Source organism: Cucurbita pepo, chromosome LG09 (assembly GCF_002806865.2).
Source record: "Cucurbita pepo subsp. pepo cultivar mu-cu-16 chromosome LG09, ASM280686v2, whole genome shotgun sequence".
Classification (NCBI taxonomy): domain Eukaryota; kingdom Viridiplantae; phylum Streptophyta; class Magnoliopsida; order Cucurbitales; family Cucurbitaceae; genus Cucurbita; species Cucurbita pepo.
Window position 1 is genome coordinate 3247336 of NC_036646.1, and position 16821 is coordinate 3264156.

General features: G+C 36.1%; 4 protein-coding genes across 4 annotated transcripts; 2 read left to right on the forward strand and 2 right to left on the reverse strand.

Moving 5' to 3' along the window:
- The first annotated feature begins 1221 nt into the window (after nt 1-1221).
- Nucleotides 1222-3691, forward strand: LOC111801551 (LRR receptor-like serine/threonine-protein kinase FLS2). Its single transcript, XM_023685580.1, has one exon. It carries the CDS (start codon nt 1715-1717, stop codon nt 3488-3490), a length of 1776 nt encoding a protein of 591 aa, XP_023541348.1. The 5' UTR covers nt 1222-1714; the 3' UTR covers nt 3491-3691.
- Nucleotides 3692-5295: 1604 nt separating this feature from the next.
- LOC111802041 (protein ASPARTIC PROTEASE IN GUARD CELL 2-like) lies at nt 5296-7220 on the reverse strand. The gene is made up of 4 exons (XM_023686297.1): nt 7210-7220; nt 6582-6850; nt 6175-6494; nt 5296-6021 (listed from the first exon to the last, which is right to left on the reverse strand). Exons 1-4 carry the CDS (start codon nt 7218-7220, stop codon nt 5296-5298), a joined length of 1326 nt encoding a protein of 441 aa, XP_023542065.1.
- Nucleotides 7221-7295: 75 nt separating this feature from the next.
- LOC111802042 (protein ASPARTIC PROTEASE IN GUARD CELL 2-like) lies at nt 7296-8978 on the reverse strand. Its single transcript, XM_023686299.1, has 3 exons — nt 8582-8978; nt 8175-8494; nt 7296-8021 (listed from the first exon to the last, which is right to left on the reverse strand). The coding sequence occupies exons 1-3, from the start codon at nt 8976-8978 to the stop codon at nt 7296-7298; spliced, it is 1443 nt and encodes a 480-aa protein (XP_023542067.1).
- A 4527-nt stretch (nt 8979-13505) lies between these two features.
- Nucleotides 13506-16078, forward strand: LOC111802304 (putative GEM-like protein 8). Its single transcript, XM_023686615.1, has 4 exons — nt 13506-13708; nt 13798-13881; nt 14449-14723; nt 15817-16078. The coding sequence occupies exons 1-4, from the start codon at nt 13567-13569 to the stop codon at nt 15997-15999; spliced, it is 684 nt and encodes a 227-aa protein (XP_023542383.1). The 5' UTR covers nt 13506-13566; the 3' UTR covers nt 16000-16078.
- Nucleotides 16079-16821: the final 743 nt, after the last annotated feature.

Below are 16821 nucleotides of genomic sequence, written 5' to 3' on the forward strand. Positions count from 1 at the left end.
AAAAAAAAAAAAAAAAAAAAAAAAAAAAAAAAAAAAAAAAAAAAAAAAAAAACTTCAGTTGACAAATTATCAATTACAAAGATCTTTTTTAATTTCAAATTTTGATTGGACCAATTTCTTTTAGTTATCCGCAATCAGCGCATTCTAAATTATTTTTTTTTTCTTTTTAATTTTTTAGTTTATTAATTTTCACACTTTTTAATAGAAAAAAAAAAAAGTTAAATTGAATGCAAATGAATCTTAAATTTGTAACTGAATTTTTAGTAATTTACTCATTTAGATTCAATTATCGAAAATTGATCAGATTTTTCCTCGAAGCTATACGAGTTCGGTATTTCAAATCGTCCTAAACTTAACATAGCTCTAATTTTTCTATACGATCATGATTTTCTTCAATACATCGAATCTATCATAGTTATTTTTTAAATGATTTTAATTTTTTTTTTATATAATTGATTCCATCCTACCCACTAAATATTTATAATTAAAGTTTTATATAATTTAATTAAATTTATTTATATAAAAGATAATTAACAAAATTTACCAATATAATGAAAATTAAATTAAAATTTAATTAATTAAAATTATTTTAATAATCTAACTTAATAAAATTAAAATAGTCAACTAAACAAGTAATAAAACTTCCCATCCAACGATCATTTGGTACTTATTTTTATAATTCATACCTTACGTGATTAAATATGCAAATATAATTATTATGTTTATTCAAATAATGAATATGAATAATAATAATATTATTATTATTATTTTAAATCAATACCAAAGCTATTATTTACACTTTGATATATACTTTAATAAATGATATCATGATTGTGACAATTTGATGAATAAATGTATCAAACTTTAGGGTAAAAATATTTTCTACAAAACATATTATTATGAAAATATTAATGCTAATACATATTTTAAAATTTTAATTAAAAAAAAAAAACCAAATTTTATTTTATATTTTTCGCAAAAATGATCAAATTATTAACTAAAATTAAACTATAAACGCTCAAACAATTTAAATGCAAACTCAAGATAATAAAACTAAATATTTGAAAGTTCGGAGATTACAATAAAATTTTAATATAAAATTTATTAAAATTAATAAATGAGTATTTTACTTAATTTTGAGATCATATATTCAAATCTCCGATATTAAAAAAAACATACTAATCCAGTAAAATTTAGGACAGTAAACACGGGTTGTAAGAATGACCACGGAGAATCAGGCTCGAGAGACCTACTATTCCAATCCAGCAAAGGCGACGTCTTGCTACTACTAGTACGAATTTCCACTACCAAATAGGACGAGATCTCACCGTGACAAAGAAAAAGTAAACGATAATTAACGAACTAATCCATAATGTTTTTTTTTTTTTTTTGGAGTTGGGAAGTAAATGTGAAATTTGAATACAGTGCGCTCCAAGTTTGAAATGAAATTGGGATCCTTGTGATCCAACGGCTATAAACTGATAAAAACTCTGCATGTGAATCTCTTTAACCTTATCATATTCAAACTCTTCTTCTTCGTTCTCTATAAATACTTTCTCCATTCTTTCCTCTTCTTGAAGCCTTTATTTCATCATTATTCCTTCTTCTCTACGTGAAACAACACAACAAAATTCCACTTTTTTCACCTTTTCCTTCCTTCCCCTCTTCAATTTCTGCACAATTCTCGGATCTGATTACCCCTCCTCTCCCCAAAATGCACATTCTGAAATGGGTCTTGTTCGGCGTGTTGCTAGCTGTGTCGGTTGCGGAGGTGTCGACGACGACGACGACGGTGGCGCCTGTCTGTGTAGAGGAAGATAGAGCTTCATTGATGAGTTTCAAAGCAAGAATTGTGCAGGACACGACGGATATTCTAGCGTCGTGGACTGGCCGGGACTGCTGCAATGGCGATTGGGAAGGCGTGTCGTGTGGGACGACGGGACGAGTGACGAAGTTGCAGCTGCAAAGACCAGAGAAGAACAGTGAGATGTTCATGAAAGGAACACTCTCTGCTGCTCTTGGTAATATGCAGTTTCTTGAGGTAATTGTGATAAGTGGAATGAAGCATATTAGTGGCTCCATTCCTGAGAGCTTCTCTGCTCTATCTCGTTTGACCCAATTGGTCTTAGAGGACAATGGCCTTGGAGGAACCATCCCTTCAAGTTTAGGTCACCTGTCCTCTCTCCAGATCCTCTCTTTAAGTGGCAACCATTTGAGAGGCCAAATTCCACCCAATATAGGCAACCTTGTGAACCTTCTCCAGCTAAACTTAGCCAAGAATTCACTTTCTGGGCCAATCCCACAAACATTCAAAGCCTTTCCTAGCTTGCAGTACTTTGATCTAAGCTTCAACGAGCTCTCTGGTGCCCTCCCAGCTCATGTGGGTCAGTTCAAGAATCTCACTTACCTCGACGTCTCGAACAACCAGCTTTCCGGGCCTATCCCCACTGCCATTTTCAGCTTGCCCAAGCTTTTGGACTTGTTATTAAGCAACAACAGGCTCACAGGAACCATTCCTGTCCAAATTGAAGGCCTGAAATCCATTACAACTCTTTCACTAAGTGGCAATCAGCTAAGAGGTCAAATTCCAGCTTCCATTTCTAAGCTTCAGAATCTATGGAACCTTAATCTATCAAGAAATGGGCTCTCAAATCCATTGCCAACCATTCTTGTAAGCAGCATTCCTTCACTTTTGACAATAGATCTATCCTATAACAGGTTTGTTTTTGGGACAGTTCCTGGTTGGATCAGAAACAAGCAGCTCTCAGAGGTTCATCTAGCTGGGTGTGGACTCAGGGGAGCCCTCCCCATGTTCAGAGTATCAGATTCTATAACCTCTATAGACCTCTCAGACAATCATTTCACAGGTGGGATATCAAATTTCATGAAAAACATGTCAAGTTTGCAGAAACTCAAGCTCTCAAACAACCAGCTGAGATTCAGCCTCTCAGAACTCATATTACCAGATGTTTTCTCCTCTCTTGATCTTCACTCAAATCAAATTTATGGGTCACTCTCAAACATATTAAACAGAGAAACCAGTGGCTTTTTAGAGGTAATTGATGTATCAAACAACCAAATCACAGGCGCTATTCCAGAGTTCACCTCTGGCTTGGGTTTGAAGGTCCTCAACATTGGATCAAACAAGATTTCCGGTCACATTCCCAGCTCAATCTCGAACCTGGGAGAGCTAATAAGGTTAGATATCTCAAGAAATCAAATACAAGGAACAATCCCAACGAGTATTGGAGCTTTAAAGAAGCTCCAATGGTTGGATTTATCCGTCAATTCTCTCACAGGCAAATTATCAAACACCTTGTTGGCAATCCCGCGGCTTCGACATGCGAACTTCAGAGCGAACAGATTGTGCGGGAAAATCCCACAAGGGAGGCCGCTTAATGTGTTTCCAGCCGCCGCTTATGCCCATAATCTGTGTCTTTGTGGGACGCCATTGCCGCCCTGTAGAAAAGCAGAAGAATGGAAATTGTGAAAACGAAGAAGAATCAAAGACTGCCCATTACGAGAATGGCTTGTTTATTGTCGCTCATCATCTCAAATGAGCTCCCATGGCGTCGAGGAGCTATGAATCCACACATTTTAGCTCCGCTCCTTTAAAGTTCCATTTCTTGTTCGTTGTTCTTGATTTGATTTTACAGTGAACTTATCTTGTTTGCTTAATATTTGATAAACATAAAAGAGAAATATTATTATTTTTTTTTCTTTTTTCTTTTTTTCAAATAATACGTACGGTTCCATTTCTCCCAATTTTGTAATTTCATATATACTAATTTAAAATTATATAATCTCTTTTTATTTATTTATTTTCTTTTACTTTTTTTACACTTGAAAATAACCGTTTAAAATTCGCGAATTATTATTATTTTTAAATNTTTTTTTTTTATACTTTCATTATAATTTTTTGGTATTATATTTTTTTTTTATTAAATTAACTATTTATTTAGTTTATATAAAAATTTAATTCTTATTATGTAAAATCTGGTTAATCTATATATATATATATATATATATATATATATATATATATATATATATATATNATATATATTTAATAAATTTGGATAATAAAAGGTAATATTTATTTTAATTTGAGAAAAATTTATGATAAAGACCGAACTATTATAAATTTTTTTAATTTATAAAATAATAGATCCAATTTAACCCAATTATAATTTTTTTTAAATTGAGTTGGTTCGAGTTGTTTAAGTCATTTATTTAAATTATTATTTTATAAGAATAAAACTTTAATTTTTTAAACATTTATTTATTTATTTTCAAACGTTTAATTAATATCTCCAACTCAATTTTAAAATATATTTTTGAAAAATTACATTTTAAATAGTTAAAAATTATTTTTAAAACTTGGGAAGTAAAAAATTAAAAAATAATTATGAAATTAAATAAAAATATGTATAAATAATTATATTGCAAGATAAAGTTTATACTTTAAATTTAATAATAATTTAGTTATAAGAAAATCCATTATTTGAATTTAATTTTTTTTTGTTGGGTTTGAAAAAAATATTAAATTTTGTTGATTCAAAATATTTTGAATAAATTCTATGGGTAATAAATACAGAGACAAAGAAAATAATTACATTAATTATTTTTTTTTTTACCTTATTAAATTTATGAAAGAGAAAATTTAATAATTTAATCAATTCACTCAAAAACTTTATTAATATTTATTCCCATTTAAAGTATATGAAAAAAAAAACAAATTTATTCTATTTATTTATTTCAGATTTAGATTTAATTTATAAAATTAAAAATTTAGGTTAAAATTTAATATTGACCAATTATATATATATATATATATATATATATATGTAAAGTTTTGAATTTTAAAAAAATAAAATTAGGCTAAAAATGCACTAATATGAAGAGATTTATTTTGGAGTTGAATTTGGGCCATGGAAGCTTAAGACAGGCCTTATTGTTGGGCCAATGGGCTTGGGCCTTGACCAAAAAAGCCCAATTAAACGTTAATTGGCGGGCTATTTTAGTAATTTAAGGAACTGCTGATTTAGTTTCTATATTTGTGGATTATAAAAGGTAATAAAGATTGTATTTTATTTTTTTAAAATATGATTATTAAGATTTTTGTTATTCCCATTTTACCCTTGAACTTGGAAAAAGTAATTGATTAATTAAATTACATTACAATATGGAAATATATATTTCATTTAACATATGATTCATTTATTAGCTTTGAAATAAAAATAATAATATGATTAAAAACTATATTCCAAAATTTAATATATAGTTTTGCAATATTTAGCAAATATTTGGGCCAAATCCAACAAACCCATTAGCCCCATCAAATGAAATTTGAATCCCTCCCTGTTGGATGTTTCCGATTATGGAAAGTCCCGACGGCGACGGAGCAAAAGCGAAGCAGAAAGTTCCGGCGCCGTCGACCGGAATAAGAAAGTTATTCGCTGGAAGCGTCAGCACCGGGCCGTCGGAGAAGTAAAACGACACCGTTGGTACTCGTACGGACTCGAAGCCGTTGAGATTGTAACACGTGTCGAAAACCGAAACTCCGGGCGCTCGTGGTAGGTTGCTGGTTTGGGCTGTGAACGAATCACGGAATGCCACGTAGGCTGCTGTTGGTAACCGTGTTACGGCGGTGCCGGTGTCCATTACGACGCCGTTGGTTCCGTACTCGGTGAGCTGGAAAGTTTCTTCTGGTATTGGAACTTTGATGCCTCCGACACCGACGCCGGCTAGTCCGATGTAGTAGAAGCTTGGGGCATTGGGGTTTCGAACCAAGGAGATCCACGTGGCACCAACCGGCATTGCTCCGCGGCCGAAGTCTAATGTCCCGGTCGAGCCGATACCTCGACTCACCAAACAATAGCTAAATGCGCCACCGGTCTGACCGCCAAGTTGGCCAACAAATGACATTGAACCACCACCGAGACCGAGTAGCCCAGCAGCTCCAATGAACATTCCTTGGTTGGTATGACCGCACCCGATAGCCATGTCACGAACCGTGACCTAGTTAAAAATATCAAATTTAATAATTATTTTATTTTTAAAATTAAGCTTATAAACCTTATTTACCTTACTTTTTTTTCAAATTCATAATAATCTATTAAATACAAAATTGACCGTTCCGTATACTTAAAATTTTGAATTAATAGTACTAACCTGGCCGATAGTGAGAGTTTCGAGGGCGAGAGTGCCTTTAGTGTAAGACCCATCACCATACGATACCTCATACCTACACCGTCCAGCATGGCAGCCAGCGTTCTCGAGTCGGTCGCAAACAGCCGAGCCACATGAGACACCGGTATACGAAGTGGACTCGGCCGGGTTGAAAACGGGATCGGACTGTTGATAGCATTGCCTACAAGGTTGACATTGAACCCACACAATGTCACTACCGGAATCAATCACCATGTATTGACTCCTCGGTGGGCTCCCAACTCCTATCCGAACAAAATACTCTCCACTCCCCTCTTCCATCCCTAATTCCAAATCATTCCGAGAAAAAAAAAATCACAAATATAAATATTGGATTTTAAAGGGTATTATTGGAAAAAAAAATTTGTCACCTGAAATGACACCCGTCCCAAAATTTGCCACCTTGTAACCATTATCTTGTACACTGGAGCTGTCGGTGTCATCACGAGATAGACGGCGGACAAGGGTGGCAACTCGTTTGACGTCTCTTTTGATACGCTCGTCAAAATCCTGATGTTGACCATGGATGTGAGGGATCTCGTCTCGATGGACAAGTTTGAGCTTAAATTTAGTATGGTTAGATTTTCGACCTGTCACCAACCGGTGACCGTTGGAGAAATTAAGAGTACGAAGAATTTGACTATCGTCGANTTTAAAAAAATAAAATTAGGCTAAAAATGCACTAATATGAAGAGATTTATTTTGGAGTTGAATTTGGGCCATGGAAGCTTAAGACAGGCCTTATTGTTGGGCCAATGGGCTTGGGCCTTGACCAAAAAAGCCCAATTAAACGTTAATTGGCGGGCTATTTTAGTAATTTAAGGAACTGCTGATTTAGTTTCTATATTTGTGGATTATAAAAGGTAATAAAGATTGTATTTTATTTTTTTAAAATATGATTATTAAGATTTTTGTTATTCCCATTTTACCCTTGAACTTGGAAAAAGTAATTGATTAATTAAATTACATTACAATATGGAAATATATATTTCATTTAACATATGATTCATTTATTAGCTTTGAAATAAAAATAATAATATGATTAAAAACTATATTCCAAAATTTAATATATAGTTTTGCAATATTTAGCAAATATTTGGGCCAAATCCAACAAACCCATTAGCCCCATCAAATGAAATTTGAATCCCTCCCTGTTGGATGTTTCCGATTATGGAAAGTCCCGACGGCGACGGAGCAAAAGCGAAGCAGAAAGTTCCGGCGCCGTCGACCGGAATAAGAAAGTTATTCGCTGGAAGCGTCAGCACCGGGCCGTCGGAGAAGTAAAACGACACCGTTGGTACTCGTACGGACTCGAAGCCGTTGAGATTGTAACACGTGTCGAAAACCGAAACTCCGGGCGCTCGTGGTAGGTTGCTGGTTTGGGCTGTGAACGAATCACGGAATGCCACGTAGGCTGCTGTTGGTAACCGTGTTACGGCGGTGCCGGTGTCCATTACGACGCCGTTGGTTCCGTACTCGGTGAGCTGGAAAGTTTCTTCTGGTATTGGAACTTTGATGCCTCCGACACCGACGCCGGCTAGTCCGATGTAGTAGAAGCTTGGGGCATTGGGGTTTCGAACCAAGGAGATCCACGTGGCACCAACCGGCATTGCTCCGCGGCCGAAGTCTAATGTCCCGGTCGAGCCGATACCTCGACTCACCAAACAATAGCTAAATGCGCCACCGGTCTGACCGCCAAGTTGGCCAACAAATGACATTGAACCACCACCGAGACCGAGTAGCCCAGCAGCTCCAATGAACATTCCTTGGTTGGTATGACCGCACCCGATAGCCATGTCACGAACCGTGACCTAGTTAAAAATATCAAATTTAATAATTATTTTATTTTTAAAATTAAGCTTATAAACCTTATTTACCTTACTTTTTTTTCAAATTCATAATAATCTATTAAATACAAAATTGACCGTTCCGTATACTTAAAATTTTGAATTAATAGTACTAACCTGGCCGATAGTGAGAGTTTCGAGGGCGAGAGTGCCTTTAGTGTAAGACCCATCACCATACGATACCTCATACCTACACCGTCCAGCATGGCAGCCAGCGTTCTCGAGTCGGTCGCAAACAGCCGAGCCACATGAGACACCGGTATACGAAGTGGACTCGGCCGGGTTGAAAACGGGATCGGACTGTTGATAGCATTGCCTACAAGGTTGACATTGAACCCACACAATGTCACTACCGGAATCAATCACCATGTATTGACTCCTCGGTGGGCTCCCAACTCCTATCCGAACAAAATACTCTCCACTCCCCTCTTCCATCCCTAATTCCAAATCATTCCGAGAAAAAAAAAATCACAAATATAAATATTGGATTTTAAAGGGTATTATTGGAAAAAAAAATTTGTCACCTGAAATGACACCCGTCCCAAAATTTGCCACCTTGTAACCATTATCTTGTACACTGGAGCTGTCGGTGTCATCACGAGATAGACGGCGGACAAGGGTGGCAACTCGTTTGACGTCTCTTTTGATACGCTCGTCAAAATCCTGATGTTGACCATGGATGTGAGGGATCTCGTCTCGATGGACAAGTTTGAGCTTAAATTTAGTATGGTTAGATTTTCGACCTGTCACCAACCGGTGACCGTTGGAGAAATTAAGAGTACGAAGAATTTGACTATCGTCGACATCGAACTTGCTCGATTTGACATTTAGATATTGAAACTCGACCGGAGAAGATCGGCTGCCAAAGACGACGGAGACCGAGAAGAAGAGAAGAAGAGAAAAGTGAAGTTTTAGGAGCATGATTAGCTTATACGAAGGGAGAATATGGAACCACAAGGCATTTATTTAGGTTGGGTTAAATATGCAATATTTGAAAAAATTAGAGAGGAAAATGAAAAAGAAAGAAAAATGTGGGCCCTCATTAATTTAATTCTAAAAAGTTTTGGACTGATTGAGAAATTTAGGTCAAATTGTGTTGTGGGAGTGGTTGTATTGCATTCCATTTCAAACCGTGATTTGTGACGTAATCACTTAGATTATTGTAATATATATATATATATATTTTTTAAAATTTTAAAGAAACAAATTTACTTTAATTAATTATTTGTTTTTTTTTTATTTATAAAGAAAATGCATTAATGGAAAATATTGTTTAGTTTATTAAAATTATTTTTTTCTCATAATTTCATATTAAAATTTATTTATTTATTTATTTATTGGTATGCTTATAATTAAGAGATTCAAAACAAAAAAAATATAATTATTTATTCTTGGAAAAATATATAAAAAAAATAAAAAATTCATAAAAATTATTTAAACTAATAAATAAATTAGTAAGTTAAAATTTTTTAATATAAGAAATAAGAAATGAGAAACAGGTACCGAGAAATAAGAAATAATGTTAGGAATCACGACACTCCACGATAGTATGATATTGTCCACTTTGAGCATAAACTCTCATGACTTTGCTTTGGACTTCTCCACTTATAAACTCATAATCTTCCACTAAATTAACCAATGTGGGACCCACTCACAATAATCCTCAACAAATAAGAACGTTATCAAAGGGGTTTCTTACTTTTCCGTACTTGATCCACGAGCATGTATAAATTTAGGTTATGTATGGATTATTTTATTCTTATTTTTTTGGATATCGTGAGAATTCGAGCTACCAATTACTCGATCCTATCTTACTCGACAATACTTAATTATCAAGAAACTCGAGGGTCGATACTTAGTTATCAAGAAACCCGAAGGTCAATAAATCAACTATCGCCACTTGCCAACTATGACTTTTAACAAACCTTTTTTATCATATATATATATATATATATATATATATATGAATTAAATGAATGATCTCATAGATAGGAAAATTATTAGGTTAATTTATACAAACAAATGAAATAATTTAATCATTATTTAATATTTTCTTAAACTATATTATATTTTTCTAAATGTAACTAATAATATTCTTAAAGGCAGCTATATAAATATTAAAAATAAAAGGCATTATTTTTAACTAATACCGCCATTTACATGAAATTCAGTGCATGCATATTTTTTTAATAATTTTTTAATAATTTTAAAAAAAGGAAAAAGGTATAATTACTTTTTTAACCAATTAAAAGCTATAAAATTCTTTGTGTTAAGCCCACTAATGTAATTAGCCATGAGGGCATTTTAATAAATTAACTAAATACGACAAGACCAAACAATTTTGGTCGTATTATAATTATTTTATTTAAATAATAATCTAAGTGGAACATTGGAAATATCCGAGTGGATATTAATAAATTAATATTAATAATTGGACATAATTGCCATTTAAAAGTTTTAATTTTATTAAAAATATATTATTGGGGTGTGACTCAATTATTTTTTTGAAATATATATTATGGCCTCAATTAAAGTTGCAAATATTAATAATTTTAATTATTTAAAAATTAATAATATTTTATTCCTATATCTAACCAAATAACAAAAAGGAAGCCTAAGATTTTCTAGAAGACTAGAATTATTAAATTATTACAATAAGTACGAAAAAAAAGACCGAGATGACTCATCGATGGTAGGCGTTCGAAATAAAGATGTCCACAAGGTTTAAATGGACGATATGGAAGATGAAGCTCGGGGACATGTATGGTTAGGTGCGTAGGAAAGCTCAAACCCAATCCGAGGAAAGTGTAGGTAGTCTTGTCTATTTCCCGAGCCTTTCTTCGAGATAGTGCCTAGATTCTTCATTTGTTTTCAATCTCTATCTAAGCTAAGTTCTTCATTTATCCTACGTTGGTTGGAGGGTGGATTGTGAGATCCCACATCGGTTGGAGAGTTGCTAGCGGTGGACTTGGGCTACTATAAATGATATTAGAGCCAGACACCGAGCGGTGTGCTAGCGAGGATGCTGGACCTCAAGGAGGGTGGATTGTGAGATCCCACGTCGGTTGGAGAGATGAACGAAGCACTATTTATGAGGATGTGGAAACCTTTCTCTAGTGGACGTGTTTTAATACTTGGGCTTGGGCTTGGGCTTGGGCTGTTATTCTTTTTCTTTCTAATGGGCTTCGGGAGCTGGAAAGAAGGGAGACCATCATGGGCTTGAGTTTAGCTCACTATTCCGGTTTAGAATATCATATTCTTACAATACACGAATTTCTACTATTCGTTACCAAACAGGCTATTTCTTTTCGGTTCGGTTTGGATATCCCGGAGCTTTGTGATGCAAGAACACCCACTCGAGTGGCAAGTCATGCACAAAAGTACTTCATTTGTTTGAACTCAATGAATAAGGTGGACGAACATCCGTGATATCACCTGATTTTTGCTTTCTGAAACATACCGACAATCAGATCCTCGTTGTTCGCCCATCAATACATGGGGTATCACTTTTTTGGGGGACGATGGTCAACCATCTACATACGTTAAACTATGCATCTCACTAAGACTTTCTGACTCGACCATCTTGTATTTACAGGGAGAAACTTTTGAAAAAGGTAGTTTCCATTTTCTCGTCTCGAAGATGATGTTTCCAACTAAAGATGTCTACAGGACCGGGCAAGGACGGAAATATCTTAACAATTTCCATTTATCAATATAATTTCTATACAAAATTTAAAATATCTTAACAAAGTTTTAAAAAATATTCATTTATTTACTAAATAAATAATTAATATATATAGGTCTGTGTGAGTCGGGGAGAGGACGGGAAATATAATCTCCTTCCTCGGTCCCATTTAGCCAATGAAGAGAGATCTCTCCCCCCTCCCTTCCCCATTTCCCGTTCAACCAAAAAATTTATATCTCACGAGTTAAATGAGCGTTTCTATTTCTAAGTCACGTCACATAGCACACCAATATGGAGAAAAAAGTTAAGAAAGCATGTGATTGGTGGTTCATTTGACTCTCTCAATTGACTTTTTGTCTCCTCTCTTTCTAATAAAATATTTTGGGTGACATCACAAAGCTACAAACACGACCAAACTTTCCTTATGGTTAAGGAAAAGGGAAAGGAATCCATGATAAGAGCTTAACATTTGGATAGGGTTTGATAAGGAAAGTTTAACTCCTTTCTTCATGTTAGTTGGGGAGGAAAACGAAGCATTTCTCAAAAGGGTGTGGAAAATTCTCCATAGTAGATGCATTTTAGAATCATGAGGCTGACAACGATACGTAATAGGCTAAAGTGGGCTAGCGGTGAGGTTGGGCTATTACAAATGGTATCAAAGCCAGACATCGAGTGGTGTGCCAACAAGGACACTGGCCCTCAAAGGGGGTGGATGGTGAGATCCCACATGGGTTGGAGAGCGGAACGAACTCGTAGGGTGTGGAAACCTCTCTCTAGTAGATGCATTTTAAAATTGTGAGACTGACAATGATACGTAACAAGCCAAAACGGACAATATTTGCTAGCGGTGGGCTTGAGCTGTTATAAGTGGTATGAGAGCCAAACATCGGGTCGTGTGCCATAAAGGACGTTGAACCCCAAAAGGGGGAGGATTGTAAGATCTCATGTTAGTTGGAGATGGGAACGAAGCATTCCTCATAAGGGTGTGAAAACCTCTCCCTAGTAGACACGTTTTAAAACCATGAGGCTGACAACGATACGTAACGGGCCAAAACATACAATATCTGTTAGCGGTGAGCTTGAGCTGTTACAAATGGTATCAAAGCCCGACACTGAGTGGTGTGCCAGCAAGGACACTGGCCCCCAAAGGGGGTGGATTGTGAGATCCCACATTGGTTGGAGAGCGGAACGAACGCATAAGGGTGTGTAAACCTCTCTCTAATAGATGCATTTTAAAACTGTGAGACTGACAACGATACGTAACAGGCCAAAGTGGACAATATCTGCTAGTGGTGGGTTTGAGCTATTATAAATGGTATCAGAGTAAGACACCGGGCGTTGTGCCATTAAGAACGTTGAGCACCAAAAGGGAGAGGTTTGTAAGATCCCACATCAGTTGGAGATGAGAACGAAACATTCCTCATAAGGGTATGGAAACTTCTCCCTAGTAGACGTGTTTTAAGACCGTGTGACTGACAACGATATGTAACGGGCCAAAACGGACAATATCTACTAGCAGTGGGTGGCTACGACAACCGAGAAGGGACACCATGTCGGATGCTTTTAAGTTTTCTTTAAAAAATGGAACATAGCTTTGTGAAATAGCCATAGAAAGTTGATGTTTAGTTGGTTTTGTAATCTTTTTCTTGAAAGGTTCCCTTATCTTGAATAGTTGACGATGAGCAAGAGATGAGTCAGCTTCATCCACCACCTACTCCTCCAAACATCCCTTTAAATTCATGATCAACTCAATTCATTCATTCATTCCACCAACTTCATATTTTCTCTCTCTAAATCTCTATTTCTCTCTCTATCTTATCCAAAATGAAAACGACAGTTCAAGAACAGCTGGTCGGAATTCAGCTCAAATCATTGGCTGTCCCACGAGCTAGATTCTTGCCTGATCCTTCAAAGCATCTCCACATATCTTCTTCATCAGACGATGGATATCAAACAATAAAGAAATGTAAGAAGAGCAAAGAAGAAGGATTGTGTCATGAGCTAGCTGTTTGTTCTTGATCTAATTTGCTAATTTGGTTGCTTAAATTGGTGCAGATAATGGGAAGGATTGGATGTTGAATAGAGCCAACAAAAATGGAAGAATGACGGATAATATCATTCATGCGCTCCGAGAACATGGTAAGAATTTGAATCAGAGTTTAGAATTACGATCAAAACCCGACACTTGTTAATTGATTTGAGGTACTTCCAAGATGATCATACGAATCTAAAGATCTCAAAATCGAAGAACGAGATCTTTGATTTGTTTGCCACCCTTCAGTGGTATAGTAGTCTCGATAACAAAGCTGCCTTTGGCCTTTCACTTAGTAAGCTCATCTTCGAGCCTCTACAGAATTCCGCTCGTCCCAGTCCTTAATAGCATTAACAAAGGAGAACAAACCCTAATTTTGATAGATAGAGAGCTTCCCGCTCCAACCTTTTATAGTCGTGATTATTGTCATGGAAAAAAGAGTTTGTTTTCATGCATAACAAAGGTTATAGTATAAAGACATTTGATTTAAATTAAGGGTAATGACCTATAATCTCTCTTCTGTAGATACGATATTTGACGGGTTTTCATTCTTAAAAAGGCTCAATTTTTGGGTCGTTTTTAAATCTAAGTTCAAATCTTAGACATGAATCGCTAAACAATATCTGGGTTTGGTTCAATTTCTCGATTTCTGATCGTTTGACCTAACTTTGCAGTGAAATTAGGAGCGAAAATCTCAGAAACTTTAAAGGGAAAGTTGAGTCTAGGAGCTCGAATTTTGAGAGTTGGTGGACTCATAAAAATTTACAAGAAGCTATTTTCAGTGAAGGAAGAAGAGAAGCTTTTGAAGGCTTCACAATGCTATTTGTCAACAACAACTGGGCCTTTGGCTGGCCTTCTCTTCATCTCCACTCATAAGATTGCTTTTTGTAGTGACAAACCCCTCAAAGTTCCTTCTTCAAATGGAGATCATCTTAGAATTCACTATAAAGTAAGTTTCTTCCTTATTCCTCGACTCTCGATCTGTGAGAATCCCATATTGGTTGGAGAGGAGAACGAAACAACCTTTATAAGGGTGTGGAAACCTTTCCCTAGCATACGTGTTTTAAAGCCTTGATGGAAAGCCCAAAGAGGACAATATCTGCTAGCGGTGGGCTTGGGCAGATACAAATGGTATTAGAGCCAGACATCGGACTATGTGCTAGTGAGGAGGTTGTTCCCCGAAGAGGGGTAGACATGAGGCGGTGACGCTGGGCACCGAAGGGGGGTGGATTGTGAGAATCTCACATTGGTTGGGGACACAATCCCACGTTGGCTGAGGAGGAGAATGAAACACCCTTTATCAGGGTGTAGAAACCTTTCCCTACCAGAAGTGTTTTAAACCCTTGAGGGGAAGCCCGAAAGGGAAAGTGCAAAGAGGACAATATCTGCTAGCGGTGGGCTTGAGCCGTTACAAATTGTATCAGAGCCAAACACCGAACTATGTGCTAGCGAGGAGGTTGTTCCCTGAAGGGGGGTAAACATGAGGCGGTGTGCTAGTAAGAACGCTGGGCCTGAAGGGGGGTGGATTGTGAGAATCCCACATTGATTGGGGAGGAGAACGAAACACAGGAGGTTGTTCCCTGAAGGGGGGGTAAACATGAGGCGGTGTGCTAGTAAGGACGCTGGGCCTGAAGGGGGGTGGATTGTGAGAATCCCACGTCAATTGGGGAGGAGAACGAAACACCATTTATAAGTAGCATACGCGTTTTAAAGCCTTGATGGGAAACCTAAAAGGGACAATATTCGCTAGCGGTGGGCTTGGACCATTACACGATCAAAGCACACCGAAATGAATAACCGAACCAGAATGAAACACTACACTTTCTACTAAAATACTTTAATCACACTACACTTTCTACACTAACCGAACTGTTTCTAGAAATGCTCAACGATTAATAACTTCTCAATGCATGTCTACCAAATCCCGTGATTACAACCTGATGCTTAATGTTAGGGTTTGAACAAGTCGAGCTGATTAACTCACATTCTCGTGCATCGGTCTCTTCCTTAGCTAACGATTCCAAAACCCATGTATTTTGCAGGTTACCATTCCACTAGGGCAAATAAGAAGACATTTTGAGAGCAAGAATGTGAAGAATCCATCACAAAAGTACATAGAGATAGTGACAATGGATGATTTTGAGTTTTGGTTCATGGGGTTCTTCAATTATCACAAGACTTTCAAGTGTCTTGAAGAAGCACTTTCTCAAGCTTACAAACAATGAATAACAAGAGATATCAACAAAAGTTGAAATTTTTGTACAAATTCAAAGTTCAATGAGAAATTTTGTATTTTGTTCTTATTTTTTTTTATTCTTAATATCATAGTTTCTTATGAATGAAGGGAAATTAAAGTAAATTGTTGTATTCATGATTGGACCAAGTTCGATGATGACGAGAACGATGAGATGCTCGAATACCGAATCTTTTAAACTAAACAAATTGAAAAACTGTGAGATCCCACATCGGTGGGAGAGGAGAACGAAGCATTTCTTATTAGGGTGTTGAAACTTTTTCCTAACAGACGCGTTTTAAAAATCGTGAGGCTGATGACAATATGTAACGAGCCAATGTGGACAATATCTACTAGTGGTGGGCTTGGATTGTTATAAATGATATTAGAGTCAGTCACTGAACGGTGCAAGGCACTGGTCTAAGTAGGGCTAGACCCTCTCCCGATACGTTATGTGTTGAACACAACTATCTGTGGGAAACACTCGCACACTCTATTAAGACCAATCGAAGAGAGATTTACAAGACATTCGGTAGAAACTACCACTTTGTATTATACTCGATGATAGATAATCAATTCTTAAAATTTATCAGGTTTTTCCTAAATCATTTTCCTAAATTTATTCCTGAAATCCTAAATCATTTTCTTAACATAAATATAGTCACTCATACCATGGTTGGGCTTAACCCTATTAGACTAGTGATGATATTTTAACGGGTTGAAACGGACAATATCTACTAGTGGTGCGTTTGAGCTGTTACAAAAACTCTTGATTTTGAAGCTAACACTACGTAAACTAAATGAATCCATCAAC